This window comes from Pristis pectinata, chromosome 10, assembly GCF_009764475.1.
Source record: "Pristis pectinata isolate sPriPec2 chromosome 10, sPriPec2.1.pri, whole genome shotgun sequence".
Taxonomy (NCBI): Eukaryota; Metazoa; Chordata; class Chondrichthyes; order Rhinopristiformes; family Pristidae; genus Pristis; species Pristis pectinata.
The window spans coordinates 50,577,292-50,603,480 of record NC_067414.1 but is presented as its reverse complement, the minus strand read 5'-3'; the positions used below and the strand labels follow the sequence as shown (position 1 = coordinate 50,603,480).

Below are 26,189 nucleotides of genomic sequence, written 5' to 3'. Positions count from 1 at the left end.
ATAAAAGATTCATGTGCATTTAACATGTCCGTTTCCATTTATTCTCAAAACCTGAAGGATATATGTCACAGAAGTATGTGCATGCTTTCAAGAGGCTACATCCTGTTGATTTAAAGGTATTGTTTTAAAAAAAAATTGTATGTATAATTTAAACCACTTGTGCTAGATTATCTTATGTTGAATATGTTCTAAATGTAATGGCTGTTTAATGTATAAATGTTTATTCTGTTTTATTACGTTTTCCATAGAACAATACAGCACAATACAGGCCCTTCGGCCCACCATGTTGTGAGCCCTTCAAACAACACCTAAGACTATCTAACCCCTTCCTCTCACATATCCCTCTATCTTAAATTCCTCCAATATGCTTATCTAACAATCTCTTGAACTTGTACAATGTATCAGCCTCCTCCACCACCCCACGCAGTGCACTCCATCCACCAACCACTCTCTGGGTGAAAAACTTCCCTCTGACGTCTCCCTTGAACTTCCCACCCATTACCTTAAAGCCATGTCCTCTTGTTTTGAGCATTGGTGTCCTGGGACAGAGGCGCTGGCTGTCCACTCTATCTATTCCTCTCAATATCTTGTATACCTCTATCATGTCTCCCCTCGTCCTCCTCCTCTTCAGTGAGAACAGCCCTAGCTCCTTTAGTCTCTCCTCATAATCCATACTCTCTAATCCAGGCAGCAACCTGGTAAATCTCCTCTGCACCCTTTCCAATGCCTCCACATCCTTCCTACAATGAGGAGACCAGAACTGGACACAGTACTCTAAGTGTGGCCTAACCAGAGTTTTGTAAAGCTGCATCATCACTTTGCGGCTCTTAAACTCGATCCCCCAACTTATGAAAGCTAACATCCCATAAACTTTCTTAACTACCCTACCTACCTGTGAGGTTACTTTCAGTGATCTGTGGATATGAACCCCCAGATCCCTCTGCTCCTCCACACTGCCCAGAATCCTGCCATGAACTTTATGCTCTGCCTTGGAGTTTGTCCTTCCAAAGTGTACTATCTGACATTTCTCTGGATTGAACTCCATCTGCCACTTGTCAGCCCAGCTCTGCATCCTATCAATATCCCTCTGCAAGCTTCGACAGCCCGCCACACTATCCACAACACCACCAATCTTTGTGTCATCCGCAAACTTGCTAACCCAGCCTTCCACCCCCTCATCTAAGTCGTTAATAAATATCACAAAAAGTAGAGGTCCCAGAACCGATCCCTGTGGGACACCACTAGTCACAGCCCTCCAATCCGAATGCACTCCCTCCACCACAACCCTCTGCTTTCTACAGGCAAGCCAATTCTGAATCCACACGGCCAAGCCTCCCTGGATCCCTTGGCCTCTGATCTTCTGAAGAAGTCTACCATGCAGAACCTTGTCAAACGCCTTACTAAAATCCATGTAGACCACATCCACTGCACTACCCTCATCAATCTTCCTGGTCACTTCCTCAAAGAACCCCATCAGGCTTGTGAGGCAAGGTCTTCCCTTCACAAAGCCATGCTGGCTGTTCCTAATGAGTCCATGATTCTCTAAATGCTCATAGATCCTATCTCTTAGAATCCTTTCTAACAGCTTACCCCACAGATGTAAGGCTCACCGGCCTGTAATTCCCTGGACTATCCCTACTACCTTTTTTTTGAATAAGGGGACAACATTCGCCACCCTCCAACCTCCGGTACCATCGCCGTGGACAACGAGGACTCAAAGATCCTAACCAACGGTTCTGCAGTCTCCTCCCTTGCCTCACAAAGCAGCCTGGGGAAAATTCCGTCAGGACCTGGGGACTTATCTGTCCTAATATTTTCTAACACATCCTCTCTTAATATCTACATACTCTAGAACATTACCCTCACCAACACTGTCACCCCAATTTACACTCCCAAGTTCTCGCCTATAGCCTCGTAATTCACCTTTCTCCAATCAAATACCTTCCCGTCCTCTTTGCTCCTATCCCCGTCCATGACAATTCTAAAGGTTATGGAGCAATGATCACTGTCCCCCAAATGCTCACCCACCGATAGATCTGTCACCTGTCCCGGTTCATTACCTAAAACTAGATCTAATATGGCATTCCCTCTAGTCGGCCTGTCAACATACTGTGTCAGGAATCTGTCCTGGACACACTTAACAAACTGGTTCTCTGCCAACACATTCACCTGACAAAATGCAGTCATTCCTCATCTAAATCTATCAGCGTAACCCAATTTGCTATCTTTCATGTGCTTGATTAGCCCCCTCTCAAATGTATCTATAGTCACATCAATCACTTCCTATTGCAACCTCAGGATGGGTTACTAGTGCGGCAACAGGAACTCTGGGCCACCGCAAGTACAAACTAACTGTTATCATTTAATTACTGGCAATTAGAGTCATAGGAGGGTCCAGAACACTAACTTATAAAGCTGAACATTTCTACAAGTTCTGGGAGTGCCAACCCTGATCAATACTGTCAGGGACACCCCTCTGTGGTTACCAGTGCTGGATCTGTAGAGTCAGCCAGCTCCATCATGGGCACAACCCTCCTTGCCATCGAGGACATCTTCAAGAAGGCTGTGCCTCAAGAAGGCGGCATCCATCATTAAGGACCCTCACCCCCCGGGACATGCCCTCTTCATGTTACTACCATCAGGAAGGAGGTACAGGAGCCCGAAGACCCACATTCAACATTTCAGAAACAGGTTCTTCCCTTCCGCCGTCAGATTTCTGAATGGTCCATAAATACTACCTCCTTATTCCTCTTTTGCACTATTTATTTATTTTTGTAACTTATAGTAATCTTTATGTCTTTATATCTTGCACTGTACTACTGCTGCTGCAAAACAACAAATTTCATGACATAGATCAGTGATAATAGATCTGATTCTGATTCTTTTTGACAATTGTCCTGATTACATCTGCTCTGAAATCTGGCATACCCTCTTTCAGATGTGATGATGAAGATGTGGACTTGGAACTGAAGCTCTTCAGCAAGAATACCGCTGTTCCCGAAGCCTTGTTTTTAATTTGGCTTATGTTTTTTTTCACTTCTTATTGGTCAGGTACTCATTCTAATCATATACTGTTTTCTCACACAGAACTTTTGTGTTTTTTCCCCCTATTGATACCAATACTAAAAAGGGATGCAACATGGACAAATGAGTTGAGGAAACGTTACAGGTCATTCTCAGAAAGGGTGATAAATGCTGAGTTATTGGCATATAATGAATCCTTCAATTTTCTGGGATTTGCTTTTGCCTTGAATTGGCAGAGGCCTCGAAGTCTACTATCATACTGTGACCATTTCCTCAGGAATTCCAACAGCAATGTGCTGGAGCTTGGATGATACATCTACACAAACCACAACCAACTTCATTTGTATGCAGTCTGACTTTACTACTGCTTCTTTTACACACTTCACTGCAGCTACTCCTGATTCTTATTAACAAAGATCTAAAGGAGGCTTCATCTCTGTGTGGCAGCAAATGTGTATAGACTGGAAGACTGAGGATGGTTTTTGGTTTATTTTTTAGCAGAAGAGTGAAAGGCATCAGAGAATAAAATCAACTCTTGCAATGGAGTCTAGCCAACATACATGGAATGCTCATGGAACATCATTACTGGAGCACAATGTTCCCAGCCCTCTTGTGGTCAACTGATGTTAAACATCAAGATGCTGAGGATGAAAAATATACTCAGAAGGGATTGAGATAGAAAAAAAATCAGGTGTTCCGACCTGCCAAGCAAGACTCCAAACTCTTCCAGCTTTATATTTGAAAATCATAGAACTTAATTTGCTTTAGATCGACTATGAATTTGTGGTTAACCTTGAATTCTTATTAACAGTATGGGTGATACCTAGTGAAATCAAATGATATAATCAGAGTCTGAAACTTTCTGTGGAATGTTGTTCTGTGAGACTCGGCCCTGACATGTTGCAGAGCTGACATTCACTATCCCTGGAGCAGTTTTGAAAATATATAGTAAAAAGTAAGCTCTTACAGAAAATGGTATACACTGGATGAAATTATAAGTTTGAAAAACAATTTAGTTAAATTATTTTGTCAATTCAAAATTATAATTAAAAGCAAAGTGTCCAGAATAATCTTTCCACAAAGTTGCAAGGAATAAGAGGGATGATTATTTTTTAAAATGGTTTTATACTCCAACTTAGCTCACATTTTAAACAAAAATATGAAAATTAAATAAATGCCAGATGTGTGATCTTACAGAAAACTAAGTGTAGCAATGAGATACTTACAGAACAAATTATTCAAGATCAAGAGAGCTGTCAAAGGCAGGTAATATTTTGCCAGCTACTTGACGTTTGTAAAAGCAAATAATTCTCAGGCTATAATTCATGTGGTGTTGAGAGCAGAAAGTTCAAGATCAGTTAGACAATTATTCTCATGATATGTAAAGATACTTAAAAAGAAATTCTTCCGCAACAGAAAATTAAAGAAAATTAATGATGGTTTTGAATACGAGGAATTCTAATTGGTCTTCCGCATGAGGTACTATGTAATCCAAGCAGATAATATGATTCAAAGGATGTTATAATGATTTGTTAAAATTTAAAAGAAGATATGCAGCATTTCCTTAATAGAAATGACACGAATAATACCATGGGAGCAGTTCTATGGTCATGGATTGATTCATCAAGAAGCCGAGTCAATTCACAGATCTCAAAAAGTATTTCATCTCACCTCCCCATGACCACTGAACAAACTATTGTATATTCAATCCATTCATGGTTTAGTTGACAGCTTCACATCTATTTCCTGCATCTCTGCTCTTGTCCAAGGATCATTCCCTTGGTACTCACTTTCTAAGCCTCGCCTCCATATTCACCAGATCATCCTTTGCACTTTCCCCCACCTTCAATGAGATTCCACCACCTGATACATCTTTCCATCCCCTCTTCTTTCAACGTTCTCTGAAGGAACTGTTCCTTTTGCAACCTCCAATCTCCACCAACCATTCCTTATCTCACAGCATTTTCCCATGTAACCACAGGAGATGTAACACCTGTCCTTTCATCTCTTCCCTCCCCAACATCCGGCGACTCAGCTGATAGGACAATTCACTTGTTTTTCTTCCCATTTAATGCACGGTATTCAGTGCTCACAATGTGATTCCCACTACACAGGAGAAAACAAACAGATTGGGTGACTGCTTTGTGTTCCTGCATCCTGTCTGCAGGAGTGATCCTCAGCTTCCTGATGCCTGCCATTTAATTTCTCCATCCCACTCCAAGCCACCCGCTTGTGGCCTCCTGCACTTTTACACGAAGGCCCAATGTAGACTTGTGGAACAGCAACACATTTTCCATCTGGATACATCGCAGCCTTCCAAAATCAGTTTTAAATTCTACAACTTTGGGTAGCTCACTTTCTCTGGTTGTATCTCAACTGCTAATTTCACTGCAGGTTATCCATCTGTAATTTAGTTACGTTTTTCTTACTCCTTTAGCACCACCTGACCTGCTAAGCATTTCCTACACCTCTGCTTACCGCAAGTTTTATGTTCCTTTTTTGTGCTCTCTCTCTCTCTCTAACTGCTCCCATTTCATAGTTTTTATGTTCATAGGTTTATAGAGTCATATACCACAGAAACAGTCCCATCAGCCCACCATGTACAAGCTGAACCTCTCCGTACAAATCCCATTTGCCAGCTCTTGGTCTTTATCAAAACCTTTTATGCGTTAGTGATTCAAGTGCTCATCTAGATGCATATTAAATTTTGAGAGTATCTGATTCCACCACCGACTCAGGCAGTGAGTTCCAGATTCCAACCACCCTTTGGATGAAATAGTTCTGCCTCAGATGGCTTCTGAGCCTATCATCCCTTACTCCAAACCAATCCCCTCTAGTTTTAGATACCTCTCCTGTGGAAGAAGAGTTTTCTACTATTTACCCTATCTATGCCCCTCATAATTTTGTATGCCTCTTTCAAATTCCCCTTAAAGTCTACCAATCCAAGGAAGACATAAACTCAGGCTCTCCAGTCATTGTTCCTTCCTTCATGTTCTCTAACAATCTTCATTGGCCAGAAGACTCCAGCTTGTCTCCTCAGCAACCCTGGCCTCACTCTGTCAGAGATATTCCCATTATTCTATCAATCCTTCCCTCACCATCACTGCTAACTAGCTAACTTGTTTTCCCTCTTTCCCAGTTCAAAGGGTCTTCAACCTGAAACATTAACTGTTCTTTCCACAGATGCTGTCTGACCTAGTTTTTTAATACTGCTTTTATTTCAGATTTCCAGCATCTGCAGTTTTTGTAATTGTACCCTCATATTCAAAATGTACCTTAATTATTAACATTATTAAATTCAATATGCAACAAATTTAGATAGATTGCCTTAACTAGGAATGGGAGGATACCCAATGAGGTGAAGTGATAGAGTCTGAATCTTTCTGCAGAAGGCTATCATTCTGTAAGACTCAGTTCTAACATGTTGCACTATTAGCATTTATCATCTCCCCAAGAACTACCAAGATAGTAAATGCTCTTTTTGAGGGTCCACTTAAAATGTACTTAATGAAAAATATTGTATAAAAATTAGAACTGCTAGTGACCCCATGGTGCAGAATTCCCAAGAGGAGAAGGGAGTGCTTCATGTACAGAAAGAATAAGAAATTATGGGCTGCATTCACATGATTTCTTGCAATACAGCCCACAAGAGCATTTTTCCCTGCTCCAAGTCCCAAAAAATTAAAAATTATTCTTTATCTATTAATTTTGGTTTGAATTTCCCTAATTACTTTGCCTCTGTTACCCTGCTTGACAGATAATTTCAAACATACATAATTCTCAGGAAAAGTTCTCAAGTGTTCCTGATTAAAGTGCTGCAATCACAAATTTGTCTTCCAGACTTTATCATGATTTACGTGCAAGTAAGCAGTATTCTTAGCATTTCACTTTCATGCCTTATAGTATTTAACCAATTCTAATCGCCTATTGCAGCTCATTAATTTAGAAAGGAGATTGTTTTTGTTACTCTTCTCTGCACTCTCTCAAACACTTCTGAGAGCATAATTACCAGTTTGAACCTTACTACTCAAGTGTGGTCTGGATAATGTATTGCAATGCTAGTACGAAATCTTTTGAAATGTGCACAATTATTCTGGCTGTAGATCTTAGGACTTTTCTTAATAAAAGGCATACCTTATCTAGGTGCCAATGGTGACCACCAGATTACAAAATTCTGCATTCACCTTCTCCAATTTTGAGCCACCAGTCGATCCATTATTAAATATAAAGCATGCACATATAGCTGATTTAATTTTGTAAAAGTAACATATGCCATTGACAGCAGAACCCACTTGCAGGTAATATATCATATTTCTCCACACAAAATGCATTAAATTGAAATGTTCTGCAACAAACCAACTTAAGCACATTAAAAATTATTCTGACTTCTGTCAGAATATGTCCGTATATTTTCTTTTCTCAATTTTCAGAATCGTAGAGCCACAAGGTGCAGAAGGGTATTTGCCATTTGGGATGTTGTGTTTGTGCCATACAAGTACCTTTGAATGTCACTATTGAATTTGCTTATATCACCCTTTCAGGCTGTGCATTGCAGCCCACAACAAGCCACTATGTCAAAAACCATTTGAGGGAAAACACTGCACTTGCTGGTGCCATTACTATCACAAAGCAAGATGGCTGTGCATACTGTAGACCCAGCCTAGAACATTGCTGCAGAAGGCTCAAAGCTGTTTCCCAAATCCAATCTTCCATCAATTTTAGCTACATCACCAATGATATTTGCTGGAAATTGCATAATGTTCAATTCTAATCACAGATTATGAAGCAGTCTGGTAATGTGACAAGCCATGTTCACGTTAGGCAATGGCCACTTCTAATAAGACATCCCTGCATCACATTCTTTTTATTCTTAACAATGTTATCCTTATTGAATTCCCCATCATCTATATGCTGAAGAGTTCCATTGATCACCAAGCACTGTGACTCCAATAACAGCTCAGCTGTTGGTGTGCTGCAGTGAATAGCTCACCTCCTGACAATGTTCCACCATCTGTCTGGCATTAGCCATAAGTACAATAATATTTATTTGCCTGGATAGGTACAGTTCTCAAAAAGCCTGATGCCACCCAGGATGAAATAACACCTCATTGGCACCCAACCACCATCTTAAACATTCACCCCTTCCATCACTAACATACAGAGGCAGCAGTGTACGCTATCTACAAAATGTACTGTGGTTACTTACCTTATGTTACTTAACATATGACCTCTACAACTGAGAAGGACAGGTCAACAGGCAGATAGGAACACTAATTCCTCAAAAAACCTCCTCCATTACTTGGCAAACAGTCATGGAATTATACAATTGATTCTTCATCATAGATTGGTCCATATCCCAGAAATCTCAACCCAAAGCACCACGGTCATAGTTCCACCGCCAAGAATGCAATGAAAGGAACTCACAGCCACCTTTTCAAAGTCAATTAAAGTTATGAAATAAATGCTGCCAATGATATCTTAAAAATCAAACAAACTTTCAAAACTGAAACTCTAATTTCATCAGTTCTTAGCAGCCCTGAGAATCCACGCTGGAATTTGTAGAGAAAGGACAGTGTTGATGATAAATGAGCAACCTGGATTTTGGACAAGACCAAGTAGTACTCTGCACTGTCCTGGTTCCACCAGTTATCTACTTGGAATTTATTATTATTATTATTATTGTCACATGTACGGTACAGTGAAAAGCTTGTCTTGCATACCATTCATACAGATCAATTCATTACACTGTGCATTGAGGTAGTACAAGGTAAAACAAGAACAGAATGCAGAATAATGTGTAACATCTACAGAGAAAGTGCAGTGCAGGTAGGCAATCAGGTGCAAGGTCATAACGAGGTAGATTGTGAGGTCAAGAGTCCATTTTACTGTAATAGGGAACCATTCAATAGTCTTATAACAGAGGGACAGAAGCTGTCCTTGAGCCTGATGTTACGTGCTTTCAGGCTTTTGTATCTTCTGCCTGATGGGAGAAGGGAGGAGAGGTGGGTGGGACCTTTGAATATACTGGCTGTCTTACTGAGGCAGCGAGAAATATATACAGAGTCCATGGAGGGGAGGCCGGTTTCTGTGATGTGCTGAGCTGAGCTCTGTCCACAACTCTCTGCAGTTTCTTGCGGTCACAGGCAGAGCAGTTGCCATGACAAGCCTTACATCAAGCTGCACATCACTACTTGCTCCTAGAGCCATGATCTGACTGTAGAGCTATATTTAGGCAGAAACATTTGTGTTCCCTGGTAAATTTGCAATATTAATGTATGGTTGTGTGGCTACGAGGTGCACTGGAAGAACTAAGAATGGATGACGTGCACTGGTGGACGTGAATAAAAAAAACACTTGTTTGCCAGCTATATATGAAACATGACATTTTAACAATAAGGTGGTTCAGTTCACTAATATTCCTAAAAGTTATGCTACCTCAGCATTAATCGTTCTTTATAATCACTTTGAAGGAAATATTTTTGTGAAATATGCTATCCAAAGTTGAATTTTCAATTACCTAGATAGATGCACTAACATGATACAAATTATAACATGCTAAAGTTGGACCAATATAAAGGTCACAATCTGCATGATTACAACATGAGGGTTAATGATGGATTTACGTCATTTAAGACCATTTGCAGTGTTCTCATGGAAGCTCATCTACCTTTCAATTCTTAGGCTGGAGAAAGGAAAATGAACATGCAAAACTGGATGCAAAAGAGTAAAGCACTCATTTTCAATGGATACAATTACTTAGTTGATAAATTTGGTTTTGGTGACGGTCTTCATTTTTCAAGCAAGGGCTAGTAAGCATTGAGTGAGAGAGTGCTGGTGATCATTAGGAGAGAGAGAAGCACTGTAGAACTGATGATGAATGGAGACTTGAAACTGCCATTCATAGAACTAATGAACTTATCCCTTTGTGCTCAGCTAGAAATGGGTTCGCTTTGCAATTGCATCTTGCTTTTCCTCCATAATTAATTGGTTTGTAGCTGTTATTATAACCTGTTCCCACATAAGAGTATTGTTGTGAAGCATGCAGAGCATAAACATATCTCCTGTATCCTGAAAGACCATGACACAACTATTCTTGGCAGCCACAGGTGCTACTATCTAAATGTGGCTGCATTCTCTGGGGTACTTTGGTAACGATCTTTTTCCTCAGAAGACCTTCTCTATACAAGTCTCTGCTGCAAGGCTTCCCCCTTTACCTTCACTCTTCTGGCTATCAGCTCTGCACAGTGGTGTAGCAGTTACCGTAACGCTATTACAGTTCCAGCGACCTGGGTTCAATTCTGGCCACTGTCTGTAAAGAGTTTGTACGTTCTCCCCTTGTCTGTGTGGGTTTCCTCTGGTTTCCTCCCACATTCCAAAGACGTACAGATTAGGAAGTTGTGGGCATGCTTTGTTGGCACTGGAAGCGTGGCAACACTTGCGGGCTGCCCCCAGAACACTCTAGGCAAAAATGCATTTCACTGTGTGTTTCAATGTACATGTGACTAATAAAGAAATCTTATCTAATTCCTTCATGCTCCCATCATGTTCTATTCCTATCTGCTCATTCATTTTTGAAGGCAGCTAATTTAAGTAACACAAGTAGAAGGACAGTCAGACCTCATGGCCAAAGAAAAACATTCAACAGTGCTAAAGTTCATCAACAAATGCACAATAGTGATCCAGCAACTTACCTGCATTCCTGCACAATTGCTTTAAACAGTCCTGGTGACGAAGTCTTGAATGATGTCAACAGGTGCCATCTGATCCATGAGGCAATCCGAAAGGGAAAGCTCATCCTGAGTATAGCTTTATGGCCTCACCTGAATAATTTCCTCCCTCCTTTGATATCACTAGCATGCAATACTTACACAAGCTCCTCCACTGAGATGTGTTGCTGCATAATTCCTGTTGTGATAAAGAATATATAAACAAGACCATTCCATCAGTTTTCATGTCTATTCTATCATATGATGGAGATTTTTATATCACTTTATTTGTTATTGCTTAAATTGTGCAGTGCCAAGATGAGGAATTTCCTACCACATGCAGGCAGCTTTCTATGAGGGGTATTATTTATGCCAGGAAATTACCATCTGAAAATAGATTGGGCAGAGCCTTGCAATGAAAACAGGAACGACACTCTGGTGGCCACTGCCTGACCGCTATCCATTTTTTCCTCAAAACTGGTATCACAGTGCCTAGCACATATATAAACATGTGCAAAACTGAACTGGGTTAAACTCAGAATCAGAAAATTATCATGTGTTGAGAATCTTATAATTTTTAAATTATAGCTTTAAAACTAAAAGATGATCTTTGATGTGATGGTTTAACTTTACTGTCACTGCAGAGTTAATCAATTCTTTTGAACCATCTCCATAGTATTTCTTACATTGACCTAATAGAACATTTATCAGCACCTCAAGTAAGTTCCCAAATGTAGCAATTTGTCATATAGAAAAATTCACTGGTGTAATGTCATGAGTTCTTCATATTAAACAGATACAACAAAAATACAAGCTTAAGCTTTGACTACAAACAAAATAAGCAGTGCATGTAAAACAGTTGGATAATTAAACAAAAGTGGCCTATTTTTCACCTGAAGCTTCTAATACAAAATAAATATCTACAATTGTAATTTCCTAAAAGTCACAACAAATACTGTTTACATGGTCACATTTCCAAATTTGGTGAGAAATCTTAACATCCACTTAACAAGAGTGCTTCGCTTCAAGGAGATGTTTACTGAAATATTTATACTATATATCATAGCATAGGTTACAAAAACAAGAGAAGCTACTTTAATGCAAATAATGAGGTAAGGTGCTATGGTTCCATGAAGAAACCCATTTACCTGTACTGTGAACCAGCTAGTTCCTGACTTTTGTAGGTGTGTGTTGCAAGGTGGAAATCAGGAATAGCTAGGAGTTAAATGCTGGTGTGTCTGACCTGCCCTGCTCCTGGGCTCAGGATCAAGTCCAGAGATGAAGCACAAACACACTGGGCTGAGGGGCAGATGCACTTCACCTGCAGCACCTCACCTTTGCACCTGGGGTGGCTGGCAGAAATAGTGCAATCCCATTCATATGAGTAAGGCCTCTGATTTTGATTAAAAAGTTAAATGCAAGTATGTGCTTTTTTGCTGTTTTAACTGATTTCTATAATCAGTGATAATTAAAACAGTTAAACTAGTCATTAAAGGCAGTGGGTAAGTTCCTGAAATCAGAAACAGAAAATGCTGGAAACACTCAGCAGGTCAGGCAGCATCTGTGGAAAGAGAAACAGAAGCTGCAGACCCCTCGTCAGAACTGGGACAGAGAGCCCTCAAACAGCAGCTGCATTTTCACACCCTTCATGTCTCTGGGTCAAGGCAATTGTACTTGGATATAAATACATGCAGATATTAAGGAGGACTCCTTAAATGGAAAATGACAAGCCTTCAGTTGAAAGACCAGTGGGGGCTTTGCACACCATTTGCCCACCTGATTGTGATTTCAGGCAGGCTTTTAAATAGGTTGCCAACATCCCCAACCAAAGGCAGCATGTAGAAGCAACATTATGTAAAATTATTGCAGAAACCTTTATTTCAATGTCCTAAGAGAAAAGAGTAAAATGTAAATGGCAAATATTTATGACATTTCTCCAGGCGTTATAATGTCTAACCAGTGATTTTGGTGCGGTTGCTGGTGGCCTCTCATATTAAAAATACAGAAAAATCACTAATCTTACCCTGGGAATGTTATAAATTCCTCTACCAGCTTTCGCCCACAGGGATTCCTGACACTCCAGAGCCTTCCTATTTGTCAGAAACTCTGCTCCAACCCCAAAACTGCAAGTCTTTCCTTAAAATTACATTCAGCTTTCCATGAATCTGGAGGTCAGTGCCCTTCCATGGCTCTGAGGCTGCTGTACATACATCTCATATCTCATCTTATTTAGTGCTGACAACTTGAATGTGTTTTTGTTTCTTCCTCACCCCTTTATGCCTTGCCCTCCCATTTTTCTGCTTTTGACGTTGCCAATGGTTGCTTATCAGTGAATTTTTTTTATATAATAACAGTCATTTGACTTAGAGGTCCAGGTATTTCTTTTACAATTAGTTCATTTAATGAATGGAACATTTGAGCCAGTGTTTCCCAGGAAGACCAGGCTATTTTATTTTTTAACATATTTTGAGACTGAGGAATAATCAGAATTTCAATCATTTTATGACTGATTTCAAAATGATTTTGCTGAAGTCTCTATCCAGTGTTTTGTTTTTAAAAATTATACATTTAAGAGAGAACGACATACTGGCAGTAATCCTCGCTGAAGTTAAATTAAACTGAAGTTAAAAGTCCTGTATTTCTTCCCACTAAAATTATTATTTCATTGAAAGTTTTTTTCAACTGTAACTTTCAAATTCCAAGAAACTTATGTCTTTTGTTTAGGTACTAAGTTTTCAGATTTATCCATGGGGATGATCTAACATGGGTCTATTGTAGAGATTATTTTTGTACTTTTACGGAACTGGTTTCTTCTAAGTTTCTTTAATCAAGAACAAATGTTGCAATTACCAGCCCTCACTTAGACATGAGACTACAACTTCCGCTTCAAAAATGTTTACTGAAATAGTTATACCATATTCCACGCCGCAGGTTACATTCTTACACACAGAAAAGAAAAGCAGAAAAATTAGTGGGAGATTCTACATAATGCAAATAATGAATATGAAATGGCATCAACAGGATAAAAAATTACTTATTTTTAGTTTTACTGAATAAATGAAAACTCAAAATATTCTTCAACTCATAGGGCAAGAAATGTATTAAAGATGATGGTGTAAAAGGGATGTTATTGCAGTTGCATATCATTAAATGCTGTGCCTGGCATTTAACTTCATTGACAGCAATGCAATTAAATATCAGGGGTTGCACGTAACAGGCCGTTGATCCATTACTGACTGCTTTCTGCCACTGTTCTATCCTGCAATGGTTAGCAAAAAGAAAAAAAGAATAACAATGAAGTAACATGAAGGTATAGTTTAATCTGAGTCTCCAAAAATTATTTTTGCCGTGTACAATATGCAGGCTTATTCTGAACCATAAACTTTCATTTTTGCTTAAAACAGCCTGGTTAGTTCCATTATGCAGGGCAGGTGAGTGGTTGGACTCCCTTGAGCTCCATCGATTTGCTGAAGTCTACTTCAAGTGTCTGAGTTGGCTTCATTAGTTTCAGGTTACGTATGCAGCCTTTGAAAGGAGTATTAATGGTCAGTGCTAACTGTTTCATGTCATCTGAAATGAATCAAAAAAAAAATGTGATTTGGACTATTGAGTTATTATAGACAAGGGCAAGATAAGTGCAATTTGCTGAAAGTCTGTACTAACAGTGAAGTAGTGAATTAATCAGCTCTTTTGACAAGAAAATGTAAATCAATGTTTCTTTTACAATGTAAACCCTTCAGTAGACTAATGAGCATGCTGGTGAAATAGTATACTTATCTTACCCTTACGTATTTTCTGATTCTGTTGATGTGGTGGAATATCTGAGCAGAAACTAAGTTATCACTAGTGCCTAGCTTATTCAACTCTTCATGTACAACACTACCAATATCCTATGTAGTAAGCAAGTATATTTAATATGAACTGTTGTCAAATTTTAGGCACTGAGCATTGAAAAATTTAAGTCATTGCTCTTGAACTGCACTGGAATGTAATCATTACAGTACGGTTAAATATAATTTGTTTCTTCACACAATTATGACAGTTCAAAAGAATAAAGAAAAGCTCTTACAAGATAACATAACACAATGACACTATTATATAATTATATTTATACGTCTGATCTTTAAACAGATAAGGACTGATCGCTATCTGGCGGTTCCCATTGTTGAGCACAGGTCAGTGAGTTCTGGACCTCAGCTTGCGGTTACTGGTCATACTGAGCTGAGAGTCTGGATGTACTTCACATCTGGCCCCTCAGCTTCATGTCAGCCATTGCCGACATATCTAGCACAGCCTCAGTCATTTGAAATGGGTTGCCAATCTTAATAGAAAATAAGTGAAACTAAATGGCTGTTTTGTTTTTCTTTATTTTAGTTCACATATTTTATATTATAGAAGTTAAAATGCTTATACATTCATATCTGTTTTTATTTAAATGTATATTATTTAAATATATTCAATCGTTTCTAAATGTCTCAGAAATTTAATGACACTTAGAATCAGTTGAAAAGGTCTTTAACAACATGAGCTGCTGGAAGGCCATCAGGGCTGTCCAGTGGTGAGATCTTAGGTCTGCAGCCTTCGGCCTAGTCGTTGCTCATGGACCACTTCTCTTTTTTGGATTGGCTTCAATAGTGAAGCCTCAAGAATGTTGGGAGCAGCAAAGGTAAGTGTAATCAGGACACCACTGCAAGGGGTTTGCTCGAGGTGTGGACCTCTTGAGCATGATTCGGGACAATAGTTATTAATCTAAAAATTCAGATCACATTGGTGATTTAATTCCTCTTAATCAATTAAATAAACTATTTATTTCTTGTAAAAATACACCTCCTTTATTACAGCAATATTTTCATAGGGCATATTTACTTGGTATGGACAAACTGTGAAGCCAGACATTAAGAAATGTAATTGATTCTCAACTGCCCCTGAAATGGTTTATTAATCACCCAGCTGTATCAAAGCTATTATGCAGTGGAGTACCTTTCCCATACAGATGAGCAAAATTTCAAGAATTTGGCACCTTCACAAGAGCAGTTGGTCATTATACATAACAATGAAAGTAGTTTGGAATGAATGTGTGCGTACCTGGATATCCTCCAATAAAGACTGGATCATTGGTGTCAGTTGCAGTGGAGGTTGCGATCGGGCTTCTGCTTTCTACTTTCTTTCCATCAACTATCAGTTCCAAACGGTGTTTAATTTTGTTGACTATTACATTGTGCCAATGTCCACGACACAACTCAGTGAAGTGTAAAGGCTCATAGACAGCTGTAAATATTCCAGCTCCATTATCATTGTGAACAAAAATCTAACATTATAATGTGAAAGGAGAAAAAGTATTAGGCAAAGCATTGTTGAGATTATGTTGAAATAATCACCATTAAAAAATATACAAATATCTGAGCAATTTTTGTTGCATTCATTAAAGATATCCCATTTTGCACTGTAATAGGTTATCAACTGCAGCCATACAACACTTATGCACAATTATGAACCACCAATAGAAGTCTGCTCATTGACACTACACTGGTCCAAGTTAAAAGCACCTCAATTTTAAAGTTCTTTTCCTTGCTACCAAAGTTCTCCATGGCCTCACACCTCCCTATGGCTTAAACCTTCTCCAACACTTGGAGATATTTACACTCATCCAATTCTGCACTCTTGTGCCTCACCAGCTTTAATTTTTCCACAGTTGGCCGTGCCTTCAGCTGCCAAGATTTTAAATTCTTTAATTACCTTCATAAACCTCTCTTTTATTTTTTTGTTGTAACCAATGGTTATCTGTCCTTTTGCCTTGGTCCCAAAATTTGTTTAAAAACACTCCTGTGGAGCATTTTGGTTTGAATTTTTCCACTAAAAGTGTTACACAAGTGCAAGTTGTAGCTGTTTATGGATCAAATCATTTCAACTTATGATTATAACTTACTTTTCCATTGACTAGTTCAATGCCCAGTCCATCCACTCTCTGACTGCTGATTCCCAATAAGATGGCATCTCTCTGAGTAGTGCGGAAATCAAACTCGATTTGTAAATCTGTTCCAACCCTATAACGCGGAACTGAATTGACACAAAGGAACATACAGTAGTTGTAAGAGGCTTTGCATGTATCAAGTTAGAATGGAGTAATCAATTAAATTGATCATTTTGATTTTTGCTGCTAATCTGTGCATTAGGATAGTAAGATTCAAAGTCTTCAAGCAGTACAGTGTACACACCACTCACTATATGCTGGCATATATCTAAAGGAGACACATGAAGGCAAAATAATGCATTCTACCCCTTATGTAAAGTCATATGTGAAATCATTTGGATTCATACTTCAGAAGGTCAGTGGTGCATTAAAAAGAGATCGAAAAAGAGCAACAGAGTGTTGACAGGAGTTTTAAAGAAACTAAATTTCATCACAGAACCTATATTTGGACATGACACTCTTAATAAAGAAACTAAGTTGTAGAGATCTGGAAATCTTATATATAGACTGATAACGCTCAGGTACCTCCACTCAAGCAATCAGTACTTTAATCAAGGTTATCCTCATTTAACATAATATTCTCAAGAAACTATGAAACAAACACCATAATCAGTGCTGTGAAATCCGCTGCTGACAACACTGAGATATTTCAGAAATGACTTGCTGTCCTAACTTTGTTCCATGCTCCTCATGTCAATGTCAATTCAAAGAAATACACTAGGATAAAAACAAATCAGAAGATGGAGTAGGGCTGACGTTGGGAGGTAGAGTTGCTATTTAAACAGTACATCGGAAGAATAGCTGATAGTTATTTTGGTGAACAGAAACTCTACAATTCTACCCTTTAAATTACAATAGATATGTGGAGTCTTGTGGGATGGGGGCAGACTTTGGAGATTATTGTACTTATAGTCTGAACGAGCACACAGCAGCATTCTTTGTGAGAGCAATGTTGTCAAATGATAGCTGATTAAAATGAGAGTGGAGCAGGCGGAAGAAATATAAATTTGATATTTTTACCTGTTTTAGCAAATCCTGTACCATCAAAATAAGTTCCTTTTTGACTGTTGAGAAAACAGGTGCCAACATCCAGGCTGGAGGCTGGATTATCCAGATCAAGAGTTTTGTCATTCAATTTAAAGTTACGGATGCAAGCATTTATACTGTAGACTACCTGTGTTGACAAAGTGAATGAACAGACTATCAAATACAAATATATATTGAGATGACCAGGATTCAGCTAATTTAAAAGTCGTCATAGTCAATTTAGTTTTTAAGAGACGGCCAAAATGGAATGGCCAAGTCTGAGTAAAGTTAGGCTGTCTAAACACTGGTCTCAATTTTAATTACTTGTCCCAAGCATTAACAGTTTGGTCACGGTTTCAAAATATGGCATTTGCTTAACTCTCCCCTTAACCAGAGGATGCGGCCAACTTCGTTGTGAAAGGACCCTACCACAAGTTGCTTCAAAGCACTCACCCATTTCAAGCATTAAACCCTTCTTAATGTGGAAATAGCTGTATTATTACAGAATTAGGATCCTGGTTCCCTTTTCAGGTTCGAATAAGGTAAAGTTTCCACAGTTAAGTATAAATGTACAGATATTGTGAAAATACATAGACTATTGAGATACCACAGATGTCTTGAATCGAAGATAGAACAGATTCAGACCTAAATTTTCCAAAACAGACCAAGTGTTTAATTGTGTTAGAGGATTGAGATATTTCATTATTTTTCAAACACATTCAGGTTAGAAATTATTTTTGAAGAAGTGTCTGGAAAGACACAAGAACTGCAGTTTAGAAGGTGCTCAAAAAGTGCTTGCCCCACAAAATAATTCAGACATTGATATAACTGAAAACGTAGCAACATTGATGGACGGAAAGCCAGGAGTTAAAGTAAATGATTGTTGGTGTATATTGCAGAGCTGTTCAAGAGTCTGCTTGTTTTCAGGGGATGAAGCAAATTTATTTTTGGCCGTGGGAAGCACAAACCTAAAATTTGCTGAGAATGAGAAAGTTAGGGTTCTGAAAATTAAAAAGGAGGACTACAAACAAATCCTGAATGGATAAGTATATGGTAAATACAATCTTGTATGTAATAATGCTTATATAATAAATTTTGGGAGATATCACCATAAGCAGAAGTAGGTTAAGATACTGAGGACAGCAAATACATTAGTGCAACTTTAGCTATACAGAGCATGAAAAATCATATTTTTGACTGGTTATGAATGAAGCTACTGAGTGAAAGAGTAAAGAAATAAAAATACATTAAAACCAAACTTTAACTGGGTCATGTTAGAGAGTTTTGAATATCCTGGTAAGAATATCAAAGCCACGAGAAAGACTGAAGGATACCAGGGATCACAACCATGGTTATGAGGTACGACTTCAGGTATTAGTACCATTTCAATGACATCAAAGGAGTAGAAAATAAGATTCATTCAACATGTTTAAAATTCTGAAGAATTTCAATCTCGTGAATAGTAAGGAATATTCCTTTAGCTTTGGTGTTGGTGATGTATGGAGAATCAATTTAAAACTGTTACGGAGGAGAGAAGTTGCCTTGCGATGCAGAGGGATTGAGGTAGAGACTAATGTATATTTTAAGAAAAAAAAATCATGCTTCACATCTTACACGGCCAATTCTTCTTGTAGTGTAGTTCTTAGGCAATCCTCCGATGTAAATCATTCCCACAACATCTAGGATATCTGCATTTTTAGGGCTGACAGTAGTTGCCACAGTGAGGCCAGTTGTAACTGTAACTCTCTTTTTATCTCGTGCAATTCTTATCTGCAAAAATTAAATGCATATTTATCAGTGCACACCCCAGCCTCAAAGACACTTTCTCTTCCATCCCCATGATCCCCTGCCACCTGCACTCCCCCTGCAGAGAAACACCCTGTTCACGCCCAAGAATCAGCACTTCCCAACTCTGCAATCCCTTTTATTTTCATCCCCTGCTCCCCACCTCACACAAGGAACCATTCATCCACATATTCCCTTCATTGGATCCCAGTTAACCAACGCCTCCATTTTAAAATGTTCCTGCATATCTTCAAATAACCTTGTCCTTCCATATCTCTGTAATCTCTTTTAGACCTATAGCCTTCTATATTATCTGTATGATTCCAGTTTGGCTTCTCGATGATCCAGAATTGAACTGCTCCACAATTTGAAGCTGTATCTTATACATGCAACCCCTGTAGGTCCAGAATTCCTTTCCTAAACACCTCTTCCGTTTTACATTTTTTTTTCCCCTTAAATTACTTAAAATCTGTGTCGCTCACCAAGCTTTTGGTCATTCCCTTAATATCTCCTCACATGGCTGAGCTTGAAACTTTATTTCATAGTGGGTTATTTTGATACTTCTAAGCTGCTGAGTTACAAACTTACTTCCATAGCACTTTGCACTCTGTGATTTTATCTAAAACCCAATCACTAAAAATAACAGAATCTATTGTGTTTATGTGACAGACTTCTGCGAATATGAATTTGGTTCTTTGTGTCTAAGGCACGGATGTGCAGGTCAGATGATCTGCAAATAGCTGGCAATACCCACGTTCTGTTGCTCACAAAGTACTTTTATGTGTTCAAGGCTTGCATCAACATGTATTACTCATTATGAAGATAAGATATCTTTATTAGTTACACGTACATCGAAACACACAGTGAAATACATCTTTCTGCAATAGTGTTCAGGGGGCAGCCCACAAATGTCGCCACACTTCCGGCGCCAACATAGCATGCCCACAACTTCCTAACCTGTACGTCTTTGGAAAGTGGGATGAAACCGGAGCACCCAGAGGAAGCTCAGGCAGACACGGGGAGAATGTATAAACTCCTTACATACAGTGGCTGGATTTGAACCTGGATCGCTGGCACTGTAAAGCATTATGCTAACCGCTACACTACCGTGCGTCTGCCTGGGCTTCCTCCGGGTGCTCCAGTTTCCTCCCACTTTCCAAAAACCTACAGGTTAGGAAATTGTAGGCATGCTATGTTGGCGCCAGAAGCGTGGCGACACTTGCAGGCTGCCCCCAGAACACTACGCAAAAAGATGTATTTCACTGTGTACTAGTTTCAGAGATACAGACATGCACCTCCCAGTTCACCATTCTCAATTACAAGACTAATCCAGCCTCCGCTCAACCTCCCAATCATGTACCCAATCACCCAATGAATGCCTGATCTCCCTACACCCAATGATCTAACTACCTATGCCCCATTCTCCATTTCTGAATTTTCAGCATAGCAAGAAGCCATTTGATTTATCACATCCATACTCCAAAAGAGATCTTCAAAAAGAGATAGTTCAGTTACTTCCAGTCCATGGACTTGTGACATTGCAGGGTTTCCAAGTGCTCATCCAGATATCTTTGAAATCTGACAAGGGTTTTTTGCTGCCACCACCCTTTCAGCTAGTGAGATTCAGAGTCCCCCCATTCTTTTTTGAGTGAAAATGTTTTTCTCAACTTTCCTCTAATTACTCAAACAATTTCTCCAGCTTACGAATGTCTGACTTACGTACACAGCCTGTATGTGTGAACGAGCATTTGGGAGACCTGCGGGATGGATTTGCCAGGGCTACAAGCATCTTTTGCTGTTTGGGAACTCGGTTCATGACTGGATTTCCAACATGTGTACTGTTTGGGTTGCAAACAGTTCACAGGAATGGAATGCTGTCGTGACCTAGGGAGGATCTGTGTAAAGAGAAATAGCCAGTCTGCTGAGTATTTCCAGTACGTTGTTTTATTACAGATTTAAAGCATCTACAGTATTTTACTTTTGAGATTGTATAATATTTCTTCTCATGCACAATTCAAAAGGTCAGTTCCTTATATTTATTTTTAGGTGGCAAATTAGTAATGGATTTTAATTTACTTTTATTACCTTATGCCATTCACCATCATTTATCTTCTTTTGAACAACTGCACTCGCGTTTCCACTTCCAAGGTCATAGCTGAAATGAGCCATTCCATCTTTTATTTGAATGGTTGCAAAATCTGCATGGTTAATTCTGGCCATATAAAATACAAGACCAGATTCTGCCTCTGTTCGTATTTCAAACTCTATTATGAGCCTGCAAACAAATCAGAATCATTAATCAAACACTCAATATCTTGCAATGAGTATAGAATTAAATACCACTCAAGAGCTTATTTTCCTGTTTGGTATTATCACACAGCCACAGGTAATTATTAATAGCAAGTCAATTGAAACAAAAATCATAAAATTGCATCTCCTTAAACAATTGGCTACCACATTAAACAATTTTAAATTTAATTAACAGCAGATAAATACAAGCAGCCACTGCAAAATACAATAGGGTATTTTTTTGGTACATCTTTAATGTTCTTTAAGCATTGTCTGGCTACAATGCAGAAAAGAAAATCTGTGAGGGGAATTGCAAACCCTAAACAGGATCTACCTTCCATTATTTATGTCAGGAAGAAAATCTAGTGGTTTGCTTACTGAAGGAGTCATTACCTAACCAGATTTGCCCTTAGGACTTCTGCTCAATACGCTTTGTCAATGAAGACCAAGAAATAAAATCTACATAAATTTCAAAACATCACTTGAGAGGCTAAATATTTGGTACATTTATAAATGTGGCATTTCCTCTAATGTCGTCAAATTTGCGGGCCAGAACTTGCTGTGAAATGCTAGCACTTCTACACTGAGTTGCCAGTGTTTTTTCACTTAAATCCACTTATTGAATATGGAAATCTCGAACTTGCTGGTTGCTGTTCCTTTGGGTTTTGTCTGGTGTTCTCTGACATTGGATTCTTTACAGAATCCAGTGGTGGAGAGAAAATTTGCTGCAGTTTTCCAACTCTTATCCTGGGAAAACCACCTGGTGACCAACGTTGATTTAGACAGGAATGGTGAGTCTGTCCTTTTCAATATTGGCAACAGCTGGGAGGGAGAAGGCTAGACATAAAGTAACACTTAATTTTCAAATTGAACTTAGTTAAATGGTTTTAATTGTTTAAGAGCGTGAAGTGTTTTAAGTGTTTTAATTCTTATAAATAAAATATTTTTAAAATAGTTGTTAGTAGTTTCTGTTTTTTTTACTTTTCTGAAATGACATTGAATTTCATAAGTGCTCAAAATTTTTGACAGGTTTGATAGCCAGGTAAACCTTGGCGCGTGGAATGATATTTTCAGCTGTTTGTATGGTTGATCTTATTCTGGTAGCATTACATTGCTTAAAGCCCTGCTACAGCACAAGGCCTACTAAATTAGGACCAGGAGGTTGATACCAGCGCATCCAGGAAAGGTTATCTCACTCATACAAGGTAGACATCAGCAAGCATATGCAGTGGGTTGCTGGTAATAAATTTTGGTCATCATGATAAAATCACATTTATACAAAGTGCCTTTCTACCAAATAACTTAAAATATGATCTTAAGCAAAAGAGCATCTTACTTTTATCAAAGATGTCAAAATAGAAGCTAATAGAACATTAAAGCCAATTTTTCAAGCATTATAAACAAAAATTAGAAATTGAAGAAGCTCATGTTGCCCAGGTCCTCATTAGCATTTATTTCTTCATACTAATGATAACCCTTCTGCACTCTGTGTATGTACCGATTTATTCCCAGCAGCAAAGTGCGCTAATAAGTTGTAATTATGTAAATAGGAATAATATGCAAAATGAAGACAGTGCTTCCAGTCATCACTCAGCCCTGGAGAGAAAAAGGTTAATTACGTGGTTGTGAAATAGAACAGAGTATCACAAATCATCATATGGTCTTAAATTTCAAAAATTACCTAGATTTGACTTTGGTATCATCAAATTCAATGGCAACGTGACTATTTTTGGATAGGCCGAAGTACTTGGCTTTTGCCAGCACGATAGGAGGAAGGTCAGCGGCACATGATGTCTACGTACAAATCAGATTTTTCAAAAAATCAGACCACAGAAACAGTTCATCACTATAATATCAACAGGACATCAATACATTGTTAACAAAATGTGAAAAACAGTTGAGTATGGAAATTTGACCAGTCAATTCCACAAGTTAACAGTGGCATAACAAAGTAAGACTGGAAACTAAATACAAGCCTTCAAACAATAGAGAAACCTCAATTACCCAACTCTCATCATTCACCAATCCATTCATTTGTCAGAGAGAAACTTGCATGAAGCATCACCACACTGGATGGGTTCTTTCATTTCCATTTCTCTCCATATTTTGAGTAAACAAATCTAAATTATGTTAATATTGTTATTTCATTGGAATTGTTTCTACTCTAGTGTAAAAAGTGGTCCTGATATAATAGTGAGCCCATGGTTGGAGGTCATCTTAAAAGAATGAAGGTTAAGGAGAAATGTGAAAGGTTAATTCAAAATCAGGAAGGGTTTTGATTGGTGAAAAGAGAAAGGATTTCAAGGCAGATGGGATGGTAACTAGTTTTAAATGTGTAAATAACTAGAGAGGAGACTAGCTTATTTTGCTTTAAATAATCTGATGTTATGATCTGGAATGAACTGTCTGAAGAGTGGCCAAAGCAGGTTCAATAACTTTACACGGTACATGGTAAACATATGAAGCAAAGGTCAGGAAAATGGGACTAAATGAATAAATACTTCTGAAGCCTGGCATTGGCACTATCGACGGGATCCTTTTAGTACTGGGTCATTTTTGAAAAATTTAATTTTCTTCAATATACTTGGTGTACTATGAGAATAACTAACAAAAGACTATTTTCATTACTCCATAACACCATCCTGATTCAATTAAATAAACATCAATTTTTTGCAGCAAGTCCTCTGTCAGAGCTTTTTGTGTTTGAACATTGTTTATTCAGATAACAGCAAATTTATTTTAAAGCACAGACTTTTAGTAGATGGGAAACTGAAAGTGATATTAGCATTTTCTAGGGATCATGAAATCTGTTCACACTCAATTATTAAGTGCAGAAGATGATGAAATGGAGCCATGATCAGAAGAACACACGAGAAAGTATGTTAGAAATAGATGCAAAGAATAAGACTTTGTTAATCGTCTCTATAAAAATATTTTAAAAGTTGTTGATGATACACATATCAGAAGCCTTCTGTATAATGACAGTGATAAAGTATTTCCTTCTCGTGTTTGTGTAGCTTCCCATTAAATGCACCCACACTATTTGTCTCAGTCTCTCCATGTGATAGTGCAACTCCACACAGTAAGATCCGGATTTTGCAGGAAATTGCTAATGGTACTTAATGTTTTTGAATGCTTCAAACTGAAAAAAATGTTTTGCATTTGATAAGTTAGTGCTGCTGCTTCACGGCTCCAGCGACACAGGTTTAATCCCAAACTCTGATACTGTCTGTGTGAAGTTTGCTTTTCTAACCCCCCCCCAGTGACAGCATGGATTTCCCCTGGGTCCTCCAGTTTCTTCCACATCCCAAAAATGTACCAGCAGATAGGTTAATTGGTTACTGTACTCTAGTGTAGGTGGGTGGTAGGATTATCAGGTGGAGTTGATAAGCATGTGAGAGAGAATAGGTCACAGGGAAACAAGTCTGGAAAGAGATGGCTCTAGGAGTACCAAAGACCTGATGGACCTTAGAACATTCTTCTGTGTCATGAGAAACATGAGAATAATTGCATTTGATTTTCAGATCTTTTTGTGCACGTCCATTGGAGTTGCAACTGAAAATGTGCTAAGAATTCAATAAATTATGATATCATCCTTGAAGACAGTGCAGCAAGCTCATGAGAAACCCATCACTTGCCAATGTCCTTGCAAGTCCCACACCATCCAGACTTCATTGTTTATGGAGCAAAATCTTGGTGCTCCATAGCTATGCTGCACAGTGGGGGTACTTCACAAGGCCTGCACTGGTTCAAATAAATGATTCCCCTGCAATTGTAATTAGGGATAGGCAATAAACACTGGTCTACTCAGTGATGCCCACATCCCACATATGAATACTAAAGTGACCCATGAACTTCTTTTGATTTGGAAGTAAGTATGATTTTTATAAAGACATCATGCAAGTTATGCCTGTTTGATGAAAAGATACTTACAGGCGAGGGTGTAGGAATTCTTATGTCTGGAATAGGTCTGGGAGAGATTTCAGCTGGGGTTCCAGTTGATGCTTCAATCTCATCTTCTTTGGGAATTGGTTTTGAAGGTTTTAGGATTGGGCACCTCCCAATGTCTGCATTCTCAAAAGATACTGGTTGAGCGAAATCTAAAGGTCTAAGGGACAGAGCAAATGAGTGGAAGAACAGTTATATGGTTAACGTAAACCCTTAAGTACAGAGATGACAAGAAATGAACAGCTATTTATAACTGATTTCTAATCCATTTGGCGACACGGTAGTGTAGTGGTTAGCAACCCAGGTTCAATTCCTGCTGCTGTCTGTAAGGAGTTTGTACGTTCTCCCCATTTCTGCATGGGTTTCCTCCGGGTGCTCCAGTTTCCTCCCACATTCTAAAGACGTACAGGTTAGGAGCACCCGGAGGAAAACTATGTTGG

General features: G+C 38.7%; 1 protein-coding gene across 1 annotated transcript in view; it reads right to left on the bottom strand.

The window, feature by feature from the left end:
- Nucleotides 1–14,030: 14,030 nt before the first annotated feature.
- The window catches only part of lama2 (laminin, alpha 2), a 287,962-nt gene continuing 275,803 nt past the window's right edge, over nt 14,031–26,189 (bottom strand). The window contains exons 56-63 of the mRNA XM_052024602.1: nt 25,735–25,909; nt 23,483–23,595; nt 21,598–21,787; nt 19,342–19,497; nt 17,722–17,875; nt 16,657–16,787; nt 15,816–16,038; nt 14,031–14,300 (exon numbers count right to left, since the gene is read on the bottom strand). Coding sequence (XP_051880562.1) covers nt 14,149–14,300; nt 15,816–16,038; nt 16,657–16,787; nt 17,722–17,875; nt 19,342–19,497; nt 21,598–21,787; nt 23,483–23,595; nt 25,735–25,909 — 1,294 coding nt within the window. The 3' untranslated portion in view covers nt 14,031–14,148. The remainder of the gene's footprint in view (nt 14,301–15,815; nt 16,039–16,656; nt 16,788–17,721; nt 17,876–19,341; nt 19,498–21,597; nt 21,788–23,482; nt 23,596–25,734; nt 25,910–26,189) is intronic.